Here is a 16,301-nt window from a genome sequence, read left to right as displayed (position 1 = left end):
GATGATCATGTAGATCCCCTGGTGTAAGACATTCCTTTGAGAAAGTGTTAACCTGTATTTAAATACCATTTACTGACTACTTATATGTTGCCAGCTGCTCTGCAAAATACTTTACCTAACATATCCTATTTAATCCTTACAAGATTTTGATGGAGTGTGTTCTACTAAGTCCATTTTTTTCCAGATGAGGACACAGACTCTGAAAAGCTCATTGACTTTCTAAAGTTGCCCAACCAACCCAGCTGGGGATAAAACCCGGGTCTACTCCAAGAACCATCATGTTCCCAGCAGATGAGTGAGTGAGGTACACCTGGGGGAAATGCTGACTAAGGGTAACAGAAAAGATGCACAGACCCCCTGTGTGCTGGTTAAGGGTTGTGTTGTACGACATCTGTGAATCCTGGGCCCCAGTCAAAATCTCAAAATAAATTCCAAAAGGTGATGATTTTGCAAGTGTTTCTTCTCTGAGCAGTCCTGGTTGCTGGAAAAGAAGCAATCAGGAAATAGGTTTCAAGGTTCAGAGGGAATAACCAAGGTCCCTACTCATGAAGTTTAGTGATGCTTTTAAGTTCAATTCTGTGACCACTTCAGTTTTACTCAGGTAACACACGAGGCGTTTCTCTTCAACTACATGTAAAAATTCCAACAGGATGAAAGAGACTTCAGTCATCTTTGCAGGGTGGGCAGGTGTGTGTGCTGCTTCGAGAAACGCCTCCACCGATTACCCTTCCCAACTGTCCTCCCTTGCCTCCCCCAAAATGCTGACCCTGACTTCCCCAGGCGCACCCCGGGGCGTGACTTGCCCGCTAAGCTATCGGCGACCATAGGAAGGAGTCTGAAGGATTCATTGTTTCCTATGTTTGGAGGCACTGATCTAAATTGTGATTTAAAGTATGAGCTAGTAGCTGATACTGGAAGGTGGAAGAGGTGATCCCTAGTGAGGGCGGCGTGTGGGGTTATTATTATACATTTCACTCTCGGGCTTCAGACTCTGGGCTGTAAATTAGGGAAATTCAGGACGCGCCAAGACCGGAAGCCAGGCTGGAGCAGCCAGGACAGAGCTGAGAAACCAGGAGCCTCAGAGCCGCTGGACACGCGAGCATCTGTCCCAGAGCATTCATTCCCCGTGCGGACACTCAGAGCGCGATCGCCGGGGTTTATTTGTGAAGACGACTGAGGAAGACAGACAGCGAGGGAAGATGGGCTCAGAAATTATTTATCACAGGCTGGGGAAAGTCTTTGCTGCCGCTCTGCGAGCACCTCCCTTGCACGTGCCCAGGGAGCACGATCCCGCTTTCATCTGCCCCATCGCAGGCAGCCAGAGGCTCAGCCAGCGGGTCCGCTAGATAGCAAACACCCAAACCAAGAGCCTGCGTCTACTCGCGTCTTCCAGACGCTGTCATGGTTCCACATGTCACCGAACACTCCGTTTGGTTCCGAATGCACCATGTTTACCGCCAGGAGGGCCGCCCGCCGTGGGGCTGTGCCGAGAGTGGCTTTTGCAGGCCGAAGCCACCGGCTAGACTCCGGGCACCTACGTCTCCTTTCCGCTGGGCCATCGCCACTGACCTCGGCGAGATCATTGCCAACTCTGAGTTCCAGCTTCCTCATCCAGAAAATGAAGGTGATTCTACTTCCCAGGCCTCATCGAAAGGATCGCCGAGAGGGTCAAACGAAATCATTCCGGTGGCAGCCGACTGTGAGAAACTGACCCAGAGTACAGAAGGAAAATAAGTTAAACCTGCTAACTCAGCTGGAGTTTTAGGAATTATCCCTCAATGATCTAACTGCAGCCAGGCAGCAAAGGTTCGGATAGATCCTTTCTTCTGGGCCATCTCACTAGTCAAACAGCCATAGGGGCACCCCTCTGTTTCTCGGGGATGTCCATGATCTCTGCCTTTCCGGGAAAGCGCTTCTTGTCTGCGCGGTGCGGTCCATCCCCAGCACACAAAGCCCGCGCCGGGCGCCAGAGAAGGTATCCTACGCCCTCTCCCGCCGCCCCTCTCCTCTCACTCCCCACCCGAAGTCTCCCGCGTTTTCGGCACGTGCCTGTGTTTTCCTGGCTGGTCTCCAAAGACCTTGCCGCATTTCAGAAAGCTAAAAGCGCGGAGGTCGGGGGAGCGAGCGAGCATCCAGCCCCTCCCCGAGGCCGCGGCGCCCGACGGGGACCCTCCTCCCGCTCCCACTCGGCGGTGCGGCAGCCGCCTCCGGAGTCGGCTCGCCCGGCCGCCTTCCCGCCTCCCCGCGCAGCCCCACGCCGCCAGTAGCAGCGCTGCTGTCTCCCCACAGGACTGGGGGCTGGGGGCGACGCTGGAGTCTGCAGCGCCCCCGCCCCCTCGCTTTTTCTTTCTTTCCAGGCTTTGGGATCTTGCTGCCGGAGCCCGGAGAGGTTCTACGGAGAGCAGCGCTGAGCGAAGAGACCCGGGCACAGGCTTCCGCGGCGGCGCGCGAACCGAGCTGGGCGCAAGACATCCCAAGCTTCGCTTCCGGTGCTCGTCGCCTCGGCTGGGATGTAACGAAGGAGAGCGCTCGTCGCGTGTCTCCCACGCCTGTCTCCTCACCCAGAGAGCGCACCAGGGACCCACGGCTGGAGTCCCTTTGCTTGTGGCGCCGCGGGACGGCTCCTAGCTCCCACGCTTCGGAAAGAGCGCGGTTGGATCACCACCTTCCCGGCGCCCCGCACAACTCCGGGGCCGGAGGCGCGCGCGGCTGGACCGAGTCCCGCTTCCCGCCGACTACCCGGAGTAGGGACCTCCCCGCCAGCCCGCCTGCCTGCACGCCTGCAAGCCCGAGCTCCCCGCCACCTGCGCGGACCCCGCACGCCCGGCTCCGCGCCCCCGCAGCGCCCCGCCGCCCCATGGAGTGCGCGCCGGCCGCGGCTTCCTGAGCGCGGACGCCAGCGCCGTCCAAACTGCGCGCTGGGGTCCCCCGGCTCAGCCCCGCTCGGGGCGTCGGAGAGGTCGGGGGAGAGCGCACCATGAAGTCTGTGCTGTTCAGCCGCTTCTTCATGCTCCTGCCCTGGATCCTGATCGTCATCATCATGCTCGACGTGGACACGCGCAGGCCCACGCCCCCGCTCACCCCGCGCCCCTACTTCGCGCCCTACTCCGGGGGCCGCGGGGGCGCCCGGCTCCCGCTACGCCGGGGCGGCCCGGGGCGCGGCCGGGAGCCACGCAACGAATCGTGGCCGCGGCCGCCGCCGCCGCCGCCCGAGCCGCCGCTGCCTACCATCTATGCCATCACGCCCACCTACAGCCGCCCGGTGCAGAAGGCCGAGCTGACCCGCCTGGCCAACACGTTCCGCCAGGTGGCGCAGCTGCACTGGATCCTGGTGGAGGACGCGGCGGCGCGCAGCGAGCTGGTGAGCCGCTTCCTGGCGCGCGCGGGGCTGCCCAGCACTCACCTGCACGTCCCCACGCCCCGGCGCTACAAGCGGCCCGGGCTGCCGCGCGCTACCGAGCAGCGCAACGCAGGCCTCGCCTGGCTGCGCCAGAGGCACGGGCACCAGCGCGCGCAGCCCGGCGTGCTCTTCTTCGCCGACGACGACAACACCTACAGTCTGGAGCTCTTCCAGGAGGTAGCGGCAGGCCCGGGCGGGCGGGAGGACACCCCTCGGGCTGGTCCTGCCACGGCTGCCCTTCCCCGCGCGTCCACTCGGGACTCCGGGCGCAGCGCCGCAGCTCTCGCTGATCCCCCGGGGTTGGAGGAGGGTGGGAGGACCTCCGGGACTCCTGGAGAGAGTCTGGCGGGAGCTTTGCTTCCCCCTCCTTCCCCCACAACACACAGACACACACACACACACTCACTCACTCACTCACTCACCGGCCCCGCTATTGGGCTGAAGCGGTGGTGCAGCTGTGAGGCTCCTGGAGGATTTCTAGAAACTGGGCTCTGGCCGGCCTGAGGATGGAGCCCCGAGAGGCTGGGCTGCAAGGAGAGGGGTTCTGCGTCCTGGGGGCAGGCTAGGTGGTCTCTGACGGCCTTTTCAGTGCACGCAGGTGTGATTCTGAGTCTAGAGCCATATCAGGAGGACGCTGAAGATGGTGACTAATAATCAGCCAGACACCCATTTCCCTGTTACAGTTTGGTGGGCTGGAAATGGTTACTAGTGAAAACACTGACTTCTAGGGAGTTCTTCCCCACCATCTCTCCCTGTACCCCACAAAGGCCCTTCTTGACTCTAAAGATGACCTCCTTTTCGAGGAATCCCTCTGCCAACTAAGTTTGGGACTGCCCTGTGGTTCTGTTTTTTCACAGCCCGAGGTTATCAGCAGGACTGCCGGGTTCCTTCTCCTGTCCCTTCTCGAGGCCCCTCTTTGGCCACTTTTGCACCGGCCATTGCTGCTTGGTCCTCTCCATGAGGTCCCCAGCGCAGCCTGGCCCGCTGGTGCTGGGATGGCACAGTGTCCCTGGAGCCCAGAGCTGCACAAAGCCAGCAGGCACCGGGTTGGAACAGGTGTTCGTCCCTGAGGCTGGTGCTTTGCAGCCTGAGTGTGTGCGCATGCGTGTGCGTTCTGCAAATGAGGCTGAGTTGCCTGGTTTTGACAGTTTTCTTGTTCCTCCTCCACAAATATAGCGGGAAATGACCTTGGACTTTTTGACATGCCTTGGGACTGTTGCCTTCCTCTTCCCCAAATCCCCGACATCCTGACTCTGAGACTCCATCATCCCTTCCCTTCCCCTAAGTAAACTGGGCGATCTGTATGTCTAGACATCCCCCGGTGGTGCTAGTGATAAAGATCCCGCCTGCCAATGCTGGAGGCATAAGAGAGGCGGATTTGATCCCTGGGCCAGGAAGATCCCCTGGAGGAGGGCATGGCAACCCACTCCAGTATTTTTGCCTGGAGCATCCCATGGACAGAGGAACCTGGCGGGCTACAGTCCACAGGATCGCACGGAGTCGGACAGGACTGAAGCGACTTAAAACACTCTTCACAGAAATCACAAACGTCCCATGCTTTCATCCTAATATCTCAATTTGGCTTTCATAACCTCAGGATAGAGCTATTCGGTGTCTCTCCAGCTTCATTTTTCTGCCTGTGTGGCTTTAAAAATCCATTTCTTGGGGCAATTGTTGCCTTCATTTCTGTCCATCCTCTCTTGCTTCTTGAATAAAAGGACCAGTAATTGCTCTCCTCTCTCTCTTCCATGCTTTCACGATGGAGGGCTTTCTTCCTGTATTTATTCTGAAGAAATCAATTAGCTTGTCATTGTATATTATGGTCTTCATAATATCCAAGATTCGAAATATCAGCTGATTTTTTAAGTTGGGTTTTATCTTGATTCTGCCTGCATATTCCTGCCCCCAAAAGACATGGTTTGTATTCTGAAGCCAAGACCCTTGTGTTTCAGAACACCGTCATTTTAACCCCCAAAGTCTTTTTTCTTCTTATACAACTTGGAAGTTGCTCTGCTTGTGAAAATGTGTAGTCTTGGGTAAGCAAAACAGTGCACATTTTTATTAATTAACCTTTTAGGCGAATGGGCTGTGAAGGGCCGTGAGTCTCAGTTGCTCCCCCCTTCCAGCCCGCTGGTGTGAGGCGCTGGACTGAAGGGAGGAGTTGGCCAGAGAAATGGCCCAGAACACAGCCTTTCTTTGATGCTTCCCAAACTGAAAGAAGTCTTGTTCGTGGTGGATATGAAGCAGCAAGAGGTTTTTTCATTGCTCCATTGGGGAAAAGAAAAAGAGAAGATAAAGAGGAGAGGATGGGGACAAAAAAAAAGTGTCAGCCGAGAGGAAACTATATAGGGGAAAAAAAATGCTAAACTTTTAAGATACTAATGTTTTGTATGGTTGGAAGTAATGAAATATTCAAAATAAACTTACGAACATGTGTGTCTCTTATTTATGGAGAGGTGCCAAGTATACTAAATACGCAACAGAAGGGATTTTTTTTTAAAGCATAATATGCATGATACACTTAGAATTTAAGTCCTGTAGCTTCTCGGGGTTCCTCCCAGGCAGGAATTTTAGTACTAATCCCTTCCTCGCCCACCACCCCTCCCCCAACATAACGTTTTTGAACCAAAAAAGGCATCTCTCTCTGTTCACCAGGCATGTATGTTGAGACATTAAGTTTTCTTTATTACAGCACACTCTTTTATTTGCATGGCAAGCAAGATTGAACTTTCCAAAAAGTCAGATTAGGGGAAATTATGCATCCTTAGTCTTGTATATTAATGGGATGTCCTACCCTCCACCAGTCCTAGATTAATGATTTCACATGTACTGCAGTCTAGACATTGCTGTCTTGGCCAAAAGGTAGGACCAGTTAAGACATCTAAACACTATAACTCCTTGGGGGAAGGGAAGATGCTGATCAGGGATGCTGGAGGGCCCGGCATACATCTCAGCCCTTTCTACGGTGCACACACAAATTAGTTTTTAAGTAATTCACAGTACCTCAGGAAAGAATGTCCCGAGGCAAGCTTCATCTTTTATTCATGGTGCTTCTCATTTCCATGGTTGATGTTAACGTAGATAAGATAAAAGGAGGAAAATGAACCAGGTACAAATTAGCTCTCTAAGCATTGGCTGCCAATGAAGGAAAGTAAAAGATGAAAGGTTTCCAAATTAAATTTAAGGCACAACAGGCACTCTGGAGCAATTAATCCTCCGTGGTAGCTTAGCTGGAATTGAGCTTTCTTCTCCCATCCAGCTAGCCAGCCAGCCAATTTTCAGGCTCCCCTTTCAACTGAGCTGTGCGGCCAGGAAAGAAATATTTGCATCAGACAACCCTACACTTAACAGCCAAATCCATTTGCAAAGGAAGCTGTGTGAATTGTGGCCAAAGCTGAGCTGCCCATCAGAGATGGAGGTGCTTGGAGTTATCTGGTTCCCAGTGGCCTCTTCTCGTGGCCTTGATAGGAGTTTGCACTGTGGCTCTCAGGTAATCCTAGCTGCCTGCGACCTGCACACCCCATCCATCTAGCTCTCCGGAAAAGCTTATTTGCTAAGGATTTGCCCGGCTTTCACAGAAGCAACAGCCACAAACAAATGGGACTGTAGCTGGTCACATTTTTTCAATAACACTATTGATCAGATTTCTGTCCTCTGCTAGAAAACCTTCCAGAGTTTCTTGAGTTTAAAGAGGCCGCTTTTCAGATGAAGTTGCTTTCCACCTTGGGGAAACCAGTTGAAACAAAAGGTTAAAAAGTATCACTTTCCAAGCAAGGAAAGAACTTTTAAAAATTTAACTTTCAGTTTAAGGAGATGAGGCTGGAAGACAAGCTGACTTCGAAACCGGTTACAGGCTCAGGAAAGGTCTCAGTTAATGAGATTGCATTTGGAAGATGTTTCTGGCAAGTAGTGAACTAGAGAGGTCCTTTGGATGTTGTCTTGAGTGCAGTTAAGCTGTTTGTGTGCTGGGCAGGGGCTGGGAGTGGGGGAGGTGAGTTTACCCTGCCCTTTTCTGATAATTTAGTTACACGTTCCACCCTTTACGTGCAGCTCATTGGAGCCATAATCCAAAGAATATTGAGATTTACAGAGTTTGGCACTTTCTCCCCTAAATAATAGATTACGAATGTATTTCCCGGAAGGAGACAGGAGAGATCCCTTTCCATTTCCCCTTGACACAGTTAGTGTAGAGTGATTATCTTTTCGAAGTGAAGAAACCTCAAAGATGCTTTTAGAGAGCACCATCCAAAGATGATTTTACCCGAAACACGCCCCTCATGTGTTATTTCTTCCCTCCTAAGAGCATGTTAATAGTCACGCTGTGAGTCTGATCAAATGTGAGAATTTGGTGAAATGGATGTCTAGAAGGATGGACAGCTTTCCTAGTCTATCAGTGTTAAATCTGTACATTTTCTTTACTTTCCCTGGATGTATGGTACTTGAACTGTGGCTCATTTTTGACAGAGTTTTCCTTGGACACCAGCAGTTTTCATCTGGATCTTGATATTTTAATGGATCAGAAATAACTCCTCAGGTTTCAAAGGCCTTTCTCCCTTCTTCCTGTTGTCTTTTTTCCATCTTCCTTCTTCCTCCAACCTGCTTTCCACTGATTATTCTTTCTCATGAATAGACATGAAGATAAGTCCAGGTTATTGTGTGTGGCAATGAATGTGTGTCTTTTAAGCATTTAGACTGTTGTCTACAGCTTCTTGGATCCTGGTGGGTGACTCCATTTTCTTCTGTCTACCCCACTTACCTCTAAATTGCAGGCTAGTAAATTTTCTCTTGTGTGAACAGTAATGGAATAGTAATTGCTTTGAAGGCGTGCTGCAAAAGCAGAATAGGAGAACCAAAGTCAACAGCCTTATTTATTAACTATTCCAGGTGCTACTCTAATAGTGGGTTTTTCAGGACAGAATTTAATAATATTCAGATATGTTTACTCAGACCTTCCGGACTCTGATGAACTATTTGCTTGGTCTGCATAAATTAAGATAACATTATTTGTATTTGATTTGTAGTGCTGTTGAAGCATGCAGTTTAGGTTTTACGTCGTTCTCAAGTTTTCCCCCTGAAACACAAAATTGTCATACCAATCCATTGGTAAGTAGGTAGGCTGGTAAGTAGGTAGGTTTACAATAGATTTCCAATTCATAGAAATACACTGAAATACTCCATTGTTCCTACCAGGTAATTTTTGTGTACAACTTGGAAATAAACATGTAAAATACTCCTTATCATGGATACAAGCAAAATGAGCACTTACTATGGCCCGAGGGCCACATTTAGGGTGTTACGTGATTCGCTCATTTGATCATCATGACGGCTGCTGGGTAGGTTCTAGTATGGCCCCCAGTGGCCCCCATTATAGTGCTGATATTTAGGTGTGAACACCATTCTTTGCTGAATACAGGGATTTTTAAAAATGCAACCTGAATCTAAGATGGTCATAACCCTGATCAGTGTAATCAGTATCTCCATTTTATAGGTGAGCTGCCATAGCAGGAAGTCACCTAAAGGGTCAAGGAGCTGTCTGAGACAAGATCTCCTGACTGGGTCTGGAGCCTGCCCTCTGGGTACCGTGCAGCCCATCTTACTAACCTGTACCATCCGATGGGTGCGTGTCATCCGTGGCTATGAGTAAAGCCTCTGACCGGCAGAAGTCTCTCATATTATTCTAGCTGCTGCCATACTTGAACTCGGGCAGATCTGTCTTCCTTTTATTAAATTTATTCTTTATTGAGGCAGAGTTGGTTTACAATGTTGTGTTCCTTTCAGGGGTACAGCAGAGTGACTCAGTTACACGTATAGGTCTGTCTTCTTGGCTGTATCAACTTGTGATTTTCTCTCTCGCCCTTTTCTTCCTGATGTAACTTGGATTTATGAAAACGTCATCTCCTCACTATTTCACTAAGGGACCATTTGACTTTTAGACTCTTTTTTCAAGTCAGCTGAAAACTGCTAAATAAGCATAATAACCTGAAGTCATTTATGTTTTTGAACTGTCCACTCCTGGGAACAAGTAAGAATTAACTTCTGGGAAACTTCCCTGGTGGTCCAGTGAGTGAGACTCCATGCTTCCAATGCAGGGGGCGTGGGTTTGATTCTTGGTCAGGGAGCTAAGATCCCACAAGCTGTGGGGCACAACCCAAAATAATAATAATAATTTTTTAAATAGTTAATTTCTGCAAGAAAATGCAGCATTAACTTTTTTCCTCGATTGATGTACATACATCAGCAATGGTAATCTGCTGAGCATGTCAGAGTGGACAGAGTGAAGGGAAGAATACATTTCAGGGTGGAATGGAAATGGGGGTGATACTGGATTGTTTCCAGTGGGCTGGGTGCCTTACCATCGGGGTGGAGGAGAGGAGCTGGGGACCTCAGCGAATCTGAGCTGACGCTGACATGGGTGGCGGGCGGAGGGGCGCTGGGGCAGCTGCCCCTGGAGCACAGGATGAGCTTGTTGGAGCCGTTGGTCTGGTTATGCTGGCCACACCGCCCGGCTCGCCTGCCTCCTCCCTTGTGGGTGGGAGGTTTGTTGATTGTCCTGTTTGGTTCTTTGGGGACTAGAACTTTCTCTGGATTAAACACAAAATTAGTAAATCGTGAATTTCTGCATGCTAGGAAAATCTTGAGGATGGCTGAGCTAAGGGAAGGGTGAACATGCTCCTTACCCCAAGTCAGATTATATGGTCTTTTCCCCCAAATAACTGAAAACTCAGTAGTTTTTTTTCTCCCTCTGTCCATCTCCTCTGTCAGTGGAGACAGTACCTGGTGGCTCAGTGGTAAAGAATCCACCTGCCATTGTAGGAGATGTGGGTTCGATCCCTGAGTTGGAAAGATCCCCTGGAGAAGGAAATGGCAACCCACTCCAGTATTCTTGCCTGGGGAATCCCATGGACAGAGGAGCCTGGTGGGCTACAGTCCACGGGGTTGCAAAAAAATCGGACCCAACTTGGTTACCAAACAACAAACAGCAACAAGTTACATACAGTATCTAAGACTGTCCTTACTGCAGTTTGCATGGTAGGTATTTGTCAATTGCATCTTCATCTGTCTAGTGAAAGCTGCACATGCTAAACGCCGAACATTCTCCACTGAGATCTCCCTGATCTAAATTATCCTCAATAGTGTATCACTCCACCAGATTCCTTGTGCCCAGCTCAGCTTAAACATGACCATGTTTAGAAGATGTTTGAAAGGAACAAATCAGTATCCTTCTCTCCTACTTAACAAGTGTTAGTTGCACACCTATGTGCCAGACTCTGTGTTAATTACAGCAGGATGGAGCCCTCCTGTGAACACAGAGTACCCCTGCCCTCTTCATTTAAGCCTCTGGACCTAATCTGTATGCTAATATCAGAGCCTGCTGAGAAAAGCACAGGTGCCTGGGCGTGTACAGCAGAAGCCCCTGATGCAGTCGTGAGTTGTACTTGTGGTTGTGGAGGAAGCGACATTTAAGCTGACATCTAAAGGATGGAGGGGGTCTGGCAGGGGAGGGGGCAGAGGGAACCGCGTTTGAACCCGTCTGTGAATTTGGAAGTGCTACACAGCAGGATGAGGGGCACGCCTTTACTTTTTCACGTGTGCTTTTTAGATCCCCCTGCAGGCAAATCTTTAATCTTTAATTTTTTAAGAAGAACTTGGGTAAGGTAGATACTAGATCAATAGAAAAATTGTAGATATATAATGCACTTCTGGTTGTACCAAGGAATCATTAATGTAGATGGTCATGATTCGTCTTAGCAGCTAACATCAGTGTTGAAGTTCACTGCTCTCCTACTAGAATTTAAACTCTGTCAAGGTAGGTAGTTTCTTCTGTTCACTGCTGTGTCTCTAGTGCCCAGCATATTGTAAGTGTTCATTCAATACCTACTGAATGAAGGAGTGGATTGTAGGAAACGTTGGAGCTAAGGGAGTCCGTCCCCAAAGGAAGCTATTTCTGGAAGCAGAGATTGCCGGACCACTGCCTTGAAGTTTGTTCGTGTGACTAGGGTTATACTGAGCCCTTCTAAGTAGTAACTGGAAGAAAAACTGGCTCCTGCTCTGATTCTGAGAGCTTTCAGTGCAAAGAAGGAGAGCTGGGGAGAGAGAACCAGGAACCTTAGTCTGTAGCCAGGCATCCCCGTGGATGCTCGAGAGCAAGGAGAGGGTGTGGGGGGTACTGCGAGCCCACACGGTGTCTGACCTACTTCTCACACATGAAAGGTGGGAGGCTGGTGAGGGGCTCAGGTGGGAGCTTGCGGCTTAAACGGCCCCAGGTTCAAGTCCAGCCTCATCACCTGGGGTCATGGGACATCTGAGAGGTTTGCCTGCCTCCTCCGATGGCTCCAAGAAATACTGAACAGAGGAGGGTTATAAATGTTCTTTTCCCTGCTTCTCTACTAGTGACTGCCCAGGTGATGGGTCCCCCAGGGAGCTGCGCTGTCTCGCTTGGGGAGATGCCTCTGAGTCCTCTGCTCCTGAAACCTAGACTGTGCTTCTGGAAGCCTGGAGAGGAGGATGGGGCAAAGGTACAGGACTTTCCCAAATTAGTCCATGCCAGGAGGAACCGGTAGATTGGCGATTTGAATTACACCACTGGGTTAGGACAATGAGAAAGACACAAGTTAAACAGGGCTTGTCTATAAGGAGCTTCCCTGGTGGCTCAGAGGTTAAAGCATCTGCCTGGAATTTGGGACACCTGGGTTCAATCCCTGGGTCGGGAAGATCCCACGGAGAAGGAAATGGCAACCCACTCCAGTACTCTTGCCTGGAGGATCCCATGGAGGGAGGAGCCTGGTAGGCTCAGTCCATGGGGTCGCAAAGAGTCAGACACAACTGAGCGTCTATAAGGAGTCCTGGAGGAAGCAAGATGTGATAAAGTAAAAAGCATCATAAGGAGGTTTTAGGCTAGAAGGAGGTAGCACAGTGTTCTTCGTGGGTGTGGAGCTGGTTAGGGACCGGGTGAGAGCTTGCAGGTTGGGTGCATGGGTCTCAGAGGAGGACATACATGCAGCTTCCTGCAGCTCTTGGGTGTGACTGTCTATAACCTTCGCAGCCCTTGCCCCTGGTGTGGACCTGAGATGCATCGCATAATAGATTCTTTCTAGCACCAATGAATGAATCAAGGAGATAGTCTGTTACAAAGAAGAGGGCAGCTTAGTAGGAATGAAATGAATCTATTTTTAAAATTTTTTTTACAGGAATATAGATGCTTTACTGCATTGTGTTAGTTTCCGCTGTTCAGCAAAGGGAATCAGTTATACATATACAAATACTGCACCCCCCTTTACTGATTTCCTTCCCATTTAGGTCGCCACAGAGCACTGAGCAGGTCCCCATTAGTTAATCTGTTTTATAAAGTAGTGTATATATATACCTATCCCAATCTCCCGGTTCATCCCGCCCCCCTCTCCCCTGTATTGTCCGTATGTTTGTTCTCTCTGTCTGGGTCTCAATTTCTGCTTTGCACGTGCGCTCTTCTGAACCATTTCCTAGATTCCACATATATGAATTAATATATGATATGTTTTTCTCTTTCTGGTCTACTTCACTCTGTATGACAGTCTCGAGGTCTGCCCACGTCTCTGCAAATGGTACCATTTTGTCCCTTTTTGTGGCTGAGTAATACCCCACTGCATATCTGGACCATAGCTTCACTATCCATTCCTCTGTCTATGGACATCCTGGTTGTTTCCATGTCTTGGCTGTTGTAAATAGTGCTGTTGTGAACACCGGGGTGCGTGTATCTTTTGGAATTATGGTTGTCTCTGTTAAAGCACATGATTAGAAGCAATCGCTTGATTTTTAAGGTCGCTTGCTGGATGGGAAGGTTCAGCGTATGGGTCTCTCCCACACCAGTTGGCCGAGGCAGCAGGGAGGCTCCAGTCTGACAGACTCTCCCGTGCTGGCCCCTCCAGCCTAGACTGGATCGCTGGGGCGTCTGCCGCCTGGCACCGACTGGGAGGTCCACCCTGAACTGCCTTCTTGTTTCTAAAATACTGCTTACATTTTCATAAATAAAAGCATTTTAAAGTCCATTTCCTGCCGTCTTGAGGAAGAGGCAGCAGTGGGAGAGAGAAAGCACGTGTGTGTGTGTGTCCGTGTGTCCTTCCATCCGCAAGTCCCTGGGCTGTTCGGAGGCACACAGTTCTTTCCTCTCCCTGTTCTTTCTCCACAGACCCTGAAGTGTGGCCACCCCCAGGGGTCCTTGGCATTTTCTGCTTATATAACGCCTAAAAGAATTTGATAAAACTGCATACCTTCTAGGATATTTTCAAGTTGATGACTACATTTTAAAAATCATGTAAAATTGTTGCAAAGCATGTGATTTCCATATTGAATCACTTTTCATATTGAATCACTATGTTGTACACTTGAAACTAGTATAGTGTTGTAAATCAACTATCAGTTCAGTTCAGTTCAGTCACTCAGTCGTGTCCGACTCTTTGCGACCCCATGAATCGCAGCACGCCAGGCCTCCCTGTCCATCACCAACTCCCAGAGTCCACCCAAACCCATGTCCATTGAGTCGGTGATGCCATCCAGCCATCTCATCCTCTGTCGTCCCTTGCTCCTCCTGCCCCCAATCCCTCCCAGCATCAGAGTCTTTTCCAATGAGTCAACTCTTCGCATGAGGTGGCCAAAGTGCTGGAGTTTCAGCTTTAGCCTCATTCCTTCCAAAGAAATCCCAGGGCTGATCTCCTTCAGAATGGACTGGTTGGATCTCCTACTTCAATTAAAAAACACGTTTATGTTTGAATTAACAGTATGCTTCCCTGATGGTTCAGACAGTAAAGAGTCTGCCTGTAATGTGGGAGACCCGGGTTTGATCCCTGGGTTGGGAAGATCCCCTGGAGAAGAGACTGGCTACCCATTCCAGTATTCTTGCCTGGAGAATTTCATGGACAGAGGAGCCTGGCAGGCTACAGTCGATGGAGTCACAAAGAGTCGGACATGACTGAGCAACTAACACTTTCACTTTCAACGGTATATTTAGTAGCAGTAATCAAGTTATCAAAACAACATAAATGTTGCAAAGTTGGATAATTAACTGTTAAGTATAAAAGCTACATTTCTTGGAACTTGATTTCTTACAGACATAGATGAAGCATTTTGTTGCTAAGGGTGCATACTCTGTGTCATCGAGAGTATTACTTTTTGCTGGAAAGAGATGAGGTTTAGCATAAGTTTGGTTCCCTTTAGGTCACACTTGTTTCCATAAAATAACTATGATGCAAAGCATTTTCTTCCCGCAGTGTTCTCCAATTTTTTGAACCCGCGAGCTCTAAGCCAAAGACACTATGTTGATCTCTTAGCAGAAATGATTTTAATAATCTATTGATAACATTAGTTCTTCAATTTTGTTGAAAAAGCTAATTAGGAATGTTCTGTCTTCTAAAAGGATGAGGTTACCCACTCATTAGAGAGAGGAACTTTCTTAATAAAGACAGCAGTATTTCTGATCATCTGTGTTTGGTCTTGGAGGTTTGATCACAGTGAGACAATATATTTAATATGATCTGGGATGGATATGGGGTTTCCCGGCTGGCACTGGTGGTAAAGAACCCTCTTGCAGTGCAGGAGATGTAAGAGAAGTGGGTTTGATCCCTAGGTCGGGAAGATCCCCTGGAGGAGGGCATGGAAACCCACTCCTGGAGAATCCCATGGACAGAGGAGCCTGGTGGGCTACAGTCTATAGGGTCGCAAAGAGTCCGACATGACTGAAGCTACTGAAGCTGGAGCAGGGCAGTTGGGACAAAGCAAGATGAAAGGCAGGACTGACCAGTCCATCCAAGAGGTCAGTTCGGGGGAGCATATGAAGAGTTGCCCAGAGGCTGAGATGTGTCCCCTTAAAGCTGTCTGTGCTCACATGGTCCATGAGAATCTTTATAGACATCCAGGGCCCAGGCACGCCCAGTCTGAAAATGGTTGTTCTGGTGAGAGGAGCATGAAGTTAGGAACTGGAAACTGTGGGCTCCACACCCAGCCGAGCCCAAGCCCTCCGGCCTTAACCTCGCAGGGGTGTTCATGCTTCTCTGTGTGCTGGGCGCCCCCTCTCGGTGTTGAGATGGTTCCTTCTCATTACATGTCTGAAGTTAGGAACCACAACGCCCTTTTTACAAACGAGGGTCAGCTGTATGGCGGCGGGTCTGGGCTGATGTGTCCAACTGTGAGGATTCGGTGAGGGAGATACCTGTGGGTCAGAAGGGCAGCTTCCCTGCCGGGCTGGACACCTGCTCTCCCTGGGGTCTGGTCCCAGGAGCGGGGAGAGGGGGCAGAAGACAGGATCCACCTGCCCCTGGCTGCCCCCGCTGTGTGGTCCAGCGGCCAGCCTCCAGGGTCCACGTGTGGACACGTGATCATCTAGATAAACTCGGTATTGCAAGACTAAAATGCCAGTGTCATTTTTAAAGGTCGGGCGACAGTTTGGGGATATTTTTGTAACTTTGGAAAGTTCTTCCATTGCATCTGTTCTCACTGGTGAAAGTGCTGTAGACGTCCTTGGGACATCTCTCTGCGGGGAGCTGCAGCCTTGCTTTGCTGGGATGCTCAGGCACCCCCGCCTCCCCGTTCCCCAGAGCTGGGGCTGGGCCTCATCCCCTGACCCTTGGCTTCGTGCCCGTGACCCCTGCTATACATACTGAAAAGACAGGGTTTGTGATTTTTTTTAAACCTGTTCCCGCCTTGCCTTTTCCCCTCTGTTGAGGGGTTTTAAAAAAAGATTTTAAAACAAAAACGTAATGAGAACCTACTGTATAGCACAGGGAACTCTATTCAGTGCTCAGTAACGCCTATACGGGAATAGAATCTAAACAAGACTGGGTATATGTAGAAAGAACTGTATAACTGATCCCCTTTGTTGTACAGCAGTAACTAGCACAACATGTAAATCAACTATACTCCAACAAAAATT

General features: G+C 49.7%; 1 protein-coding gene across 1 annotated transcript in view; it reads left to right on the top strand.

Moving 5' to 3' along the window:
* Positions 1-2,898: 2,898 nt before the first annotated feature.
* Positions 2,899-16,301, top strand: part of B3GAT2 (beta-1,3-glucuronyltransferase 2) — a 93,867-nt gene continuing 80,464 nt past the window's right edge. Inside the window, exon 1 of the mRNA XM_019967025.2 lies at positions 2,899-3,577. Coding sequence (XP_019822584.2) covers positions 2,978-3,577 — 600 coding nt within the window. The 5' untranslated portion in view covers positions 2,899-2,977. The remainder of the gene's footprint in view (positions 3,578-16,301) is intronic.

This window comes from Bos indicus, chromosome 9, assembly GCF_029378745.1.
Source record: "Bos indicus isolate NIAB-ARS_2022 breed Sahiwal x Tharparkar chromosome 9, NIAB-ARS_B.indTharparkar_mat_pri_1.0, whole genome shotgun sequence".
Lineage (NCBI taxonomy): Eukaryota > Metazoa > Chordata > Mammalia > Artiodactyla > Bovidae > Bos > Bos indicus.
Note: the sequence above shows the minus strand (reverse complement) of the source record. Positions and strands in the feature narration are given on the sequence as shown.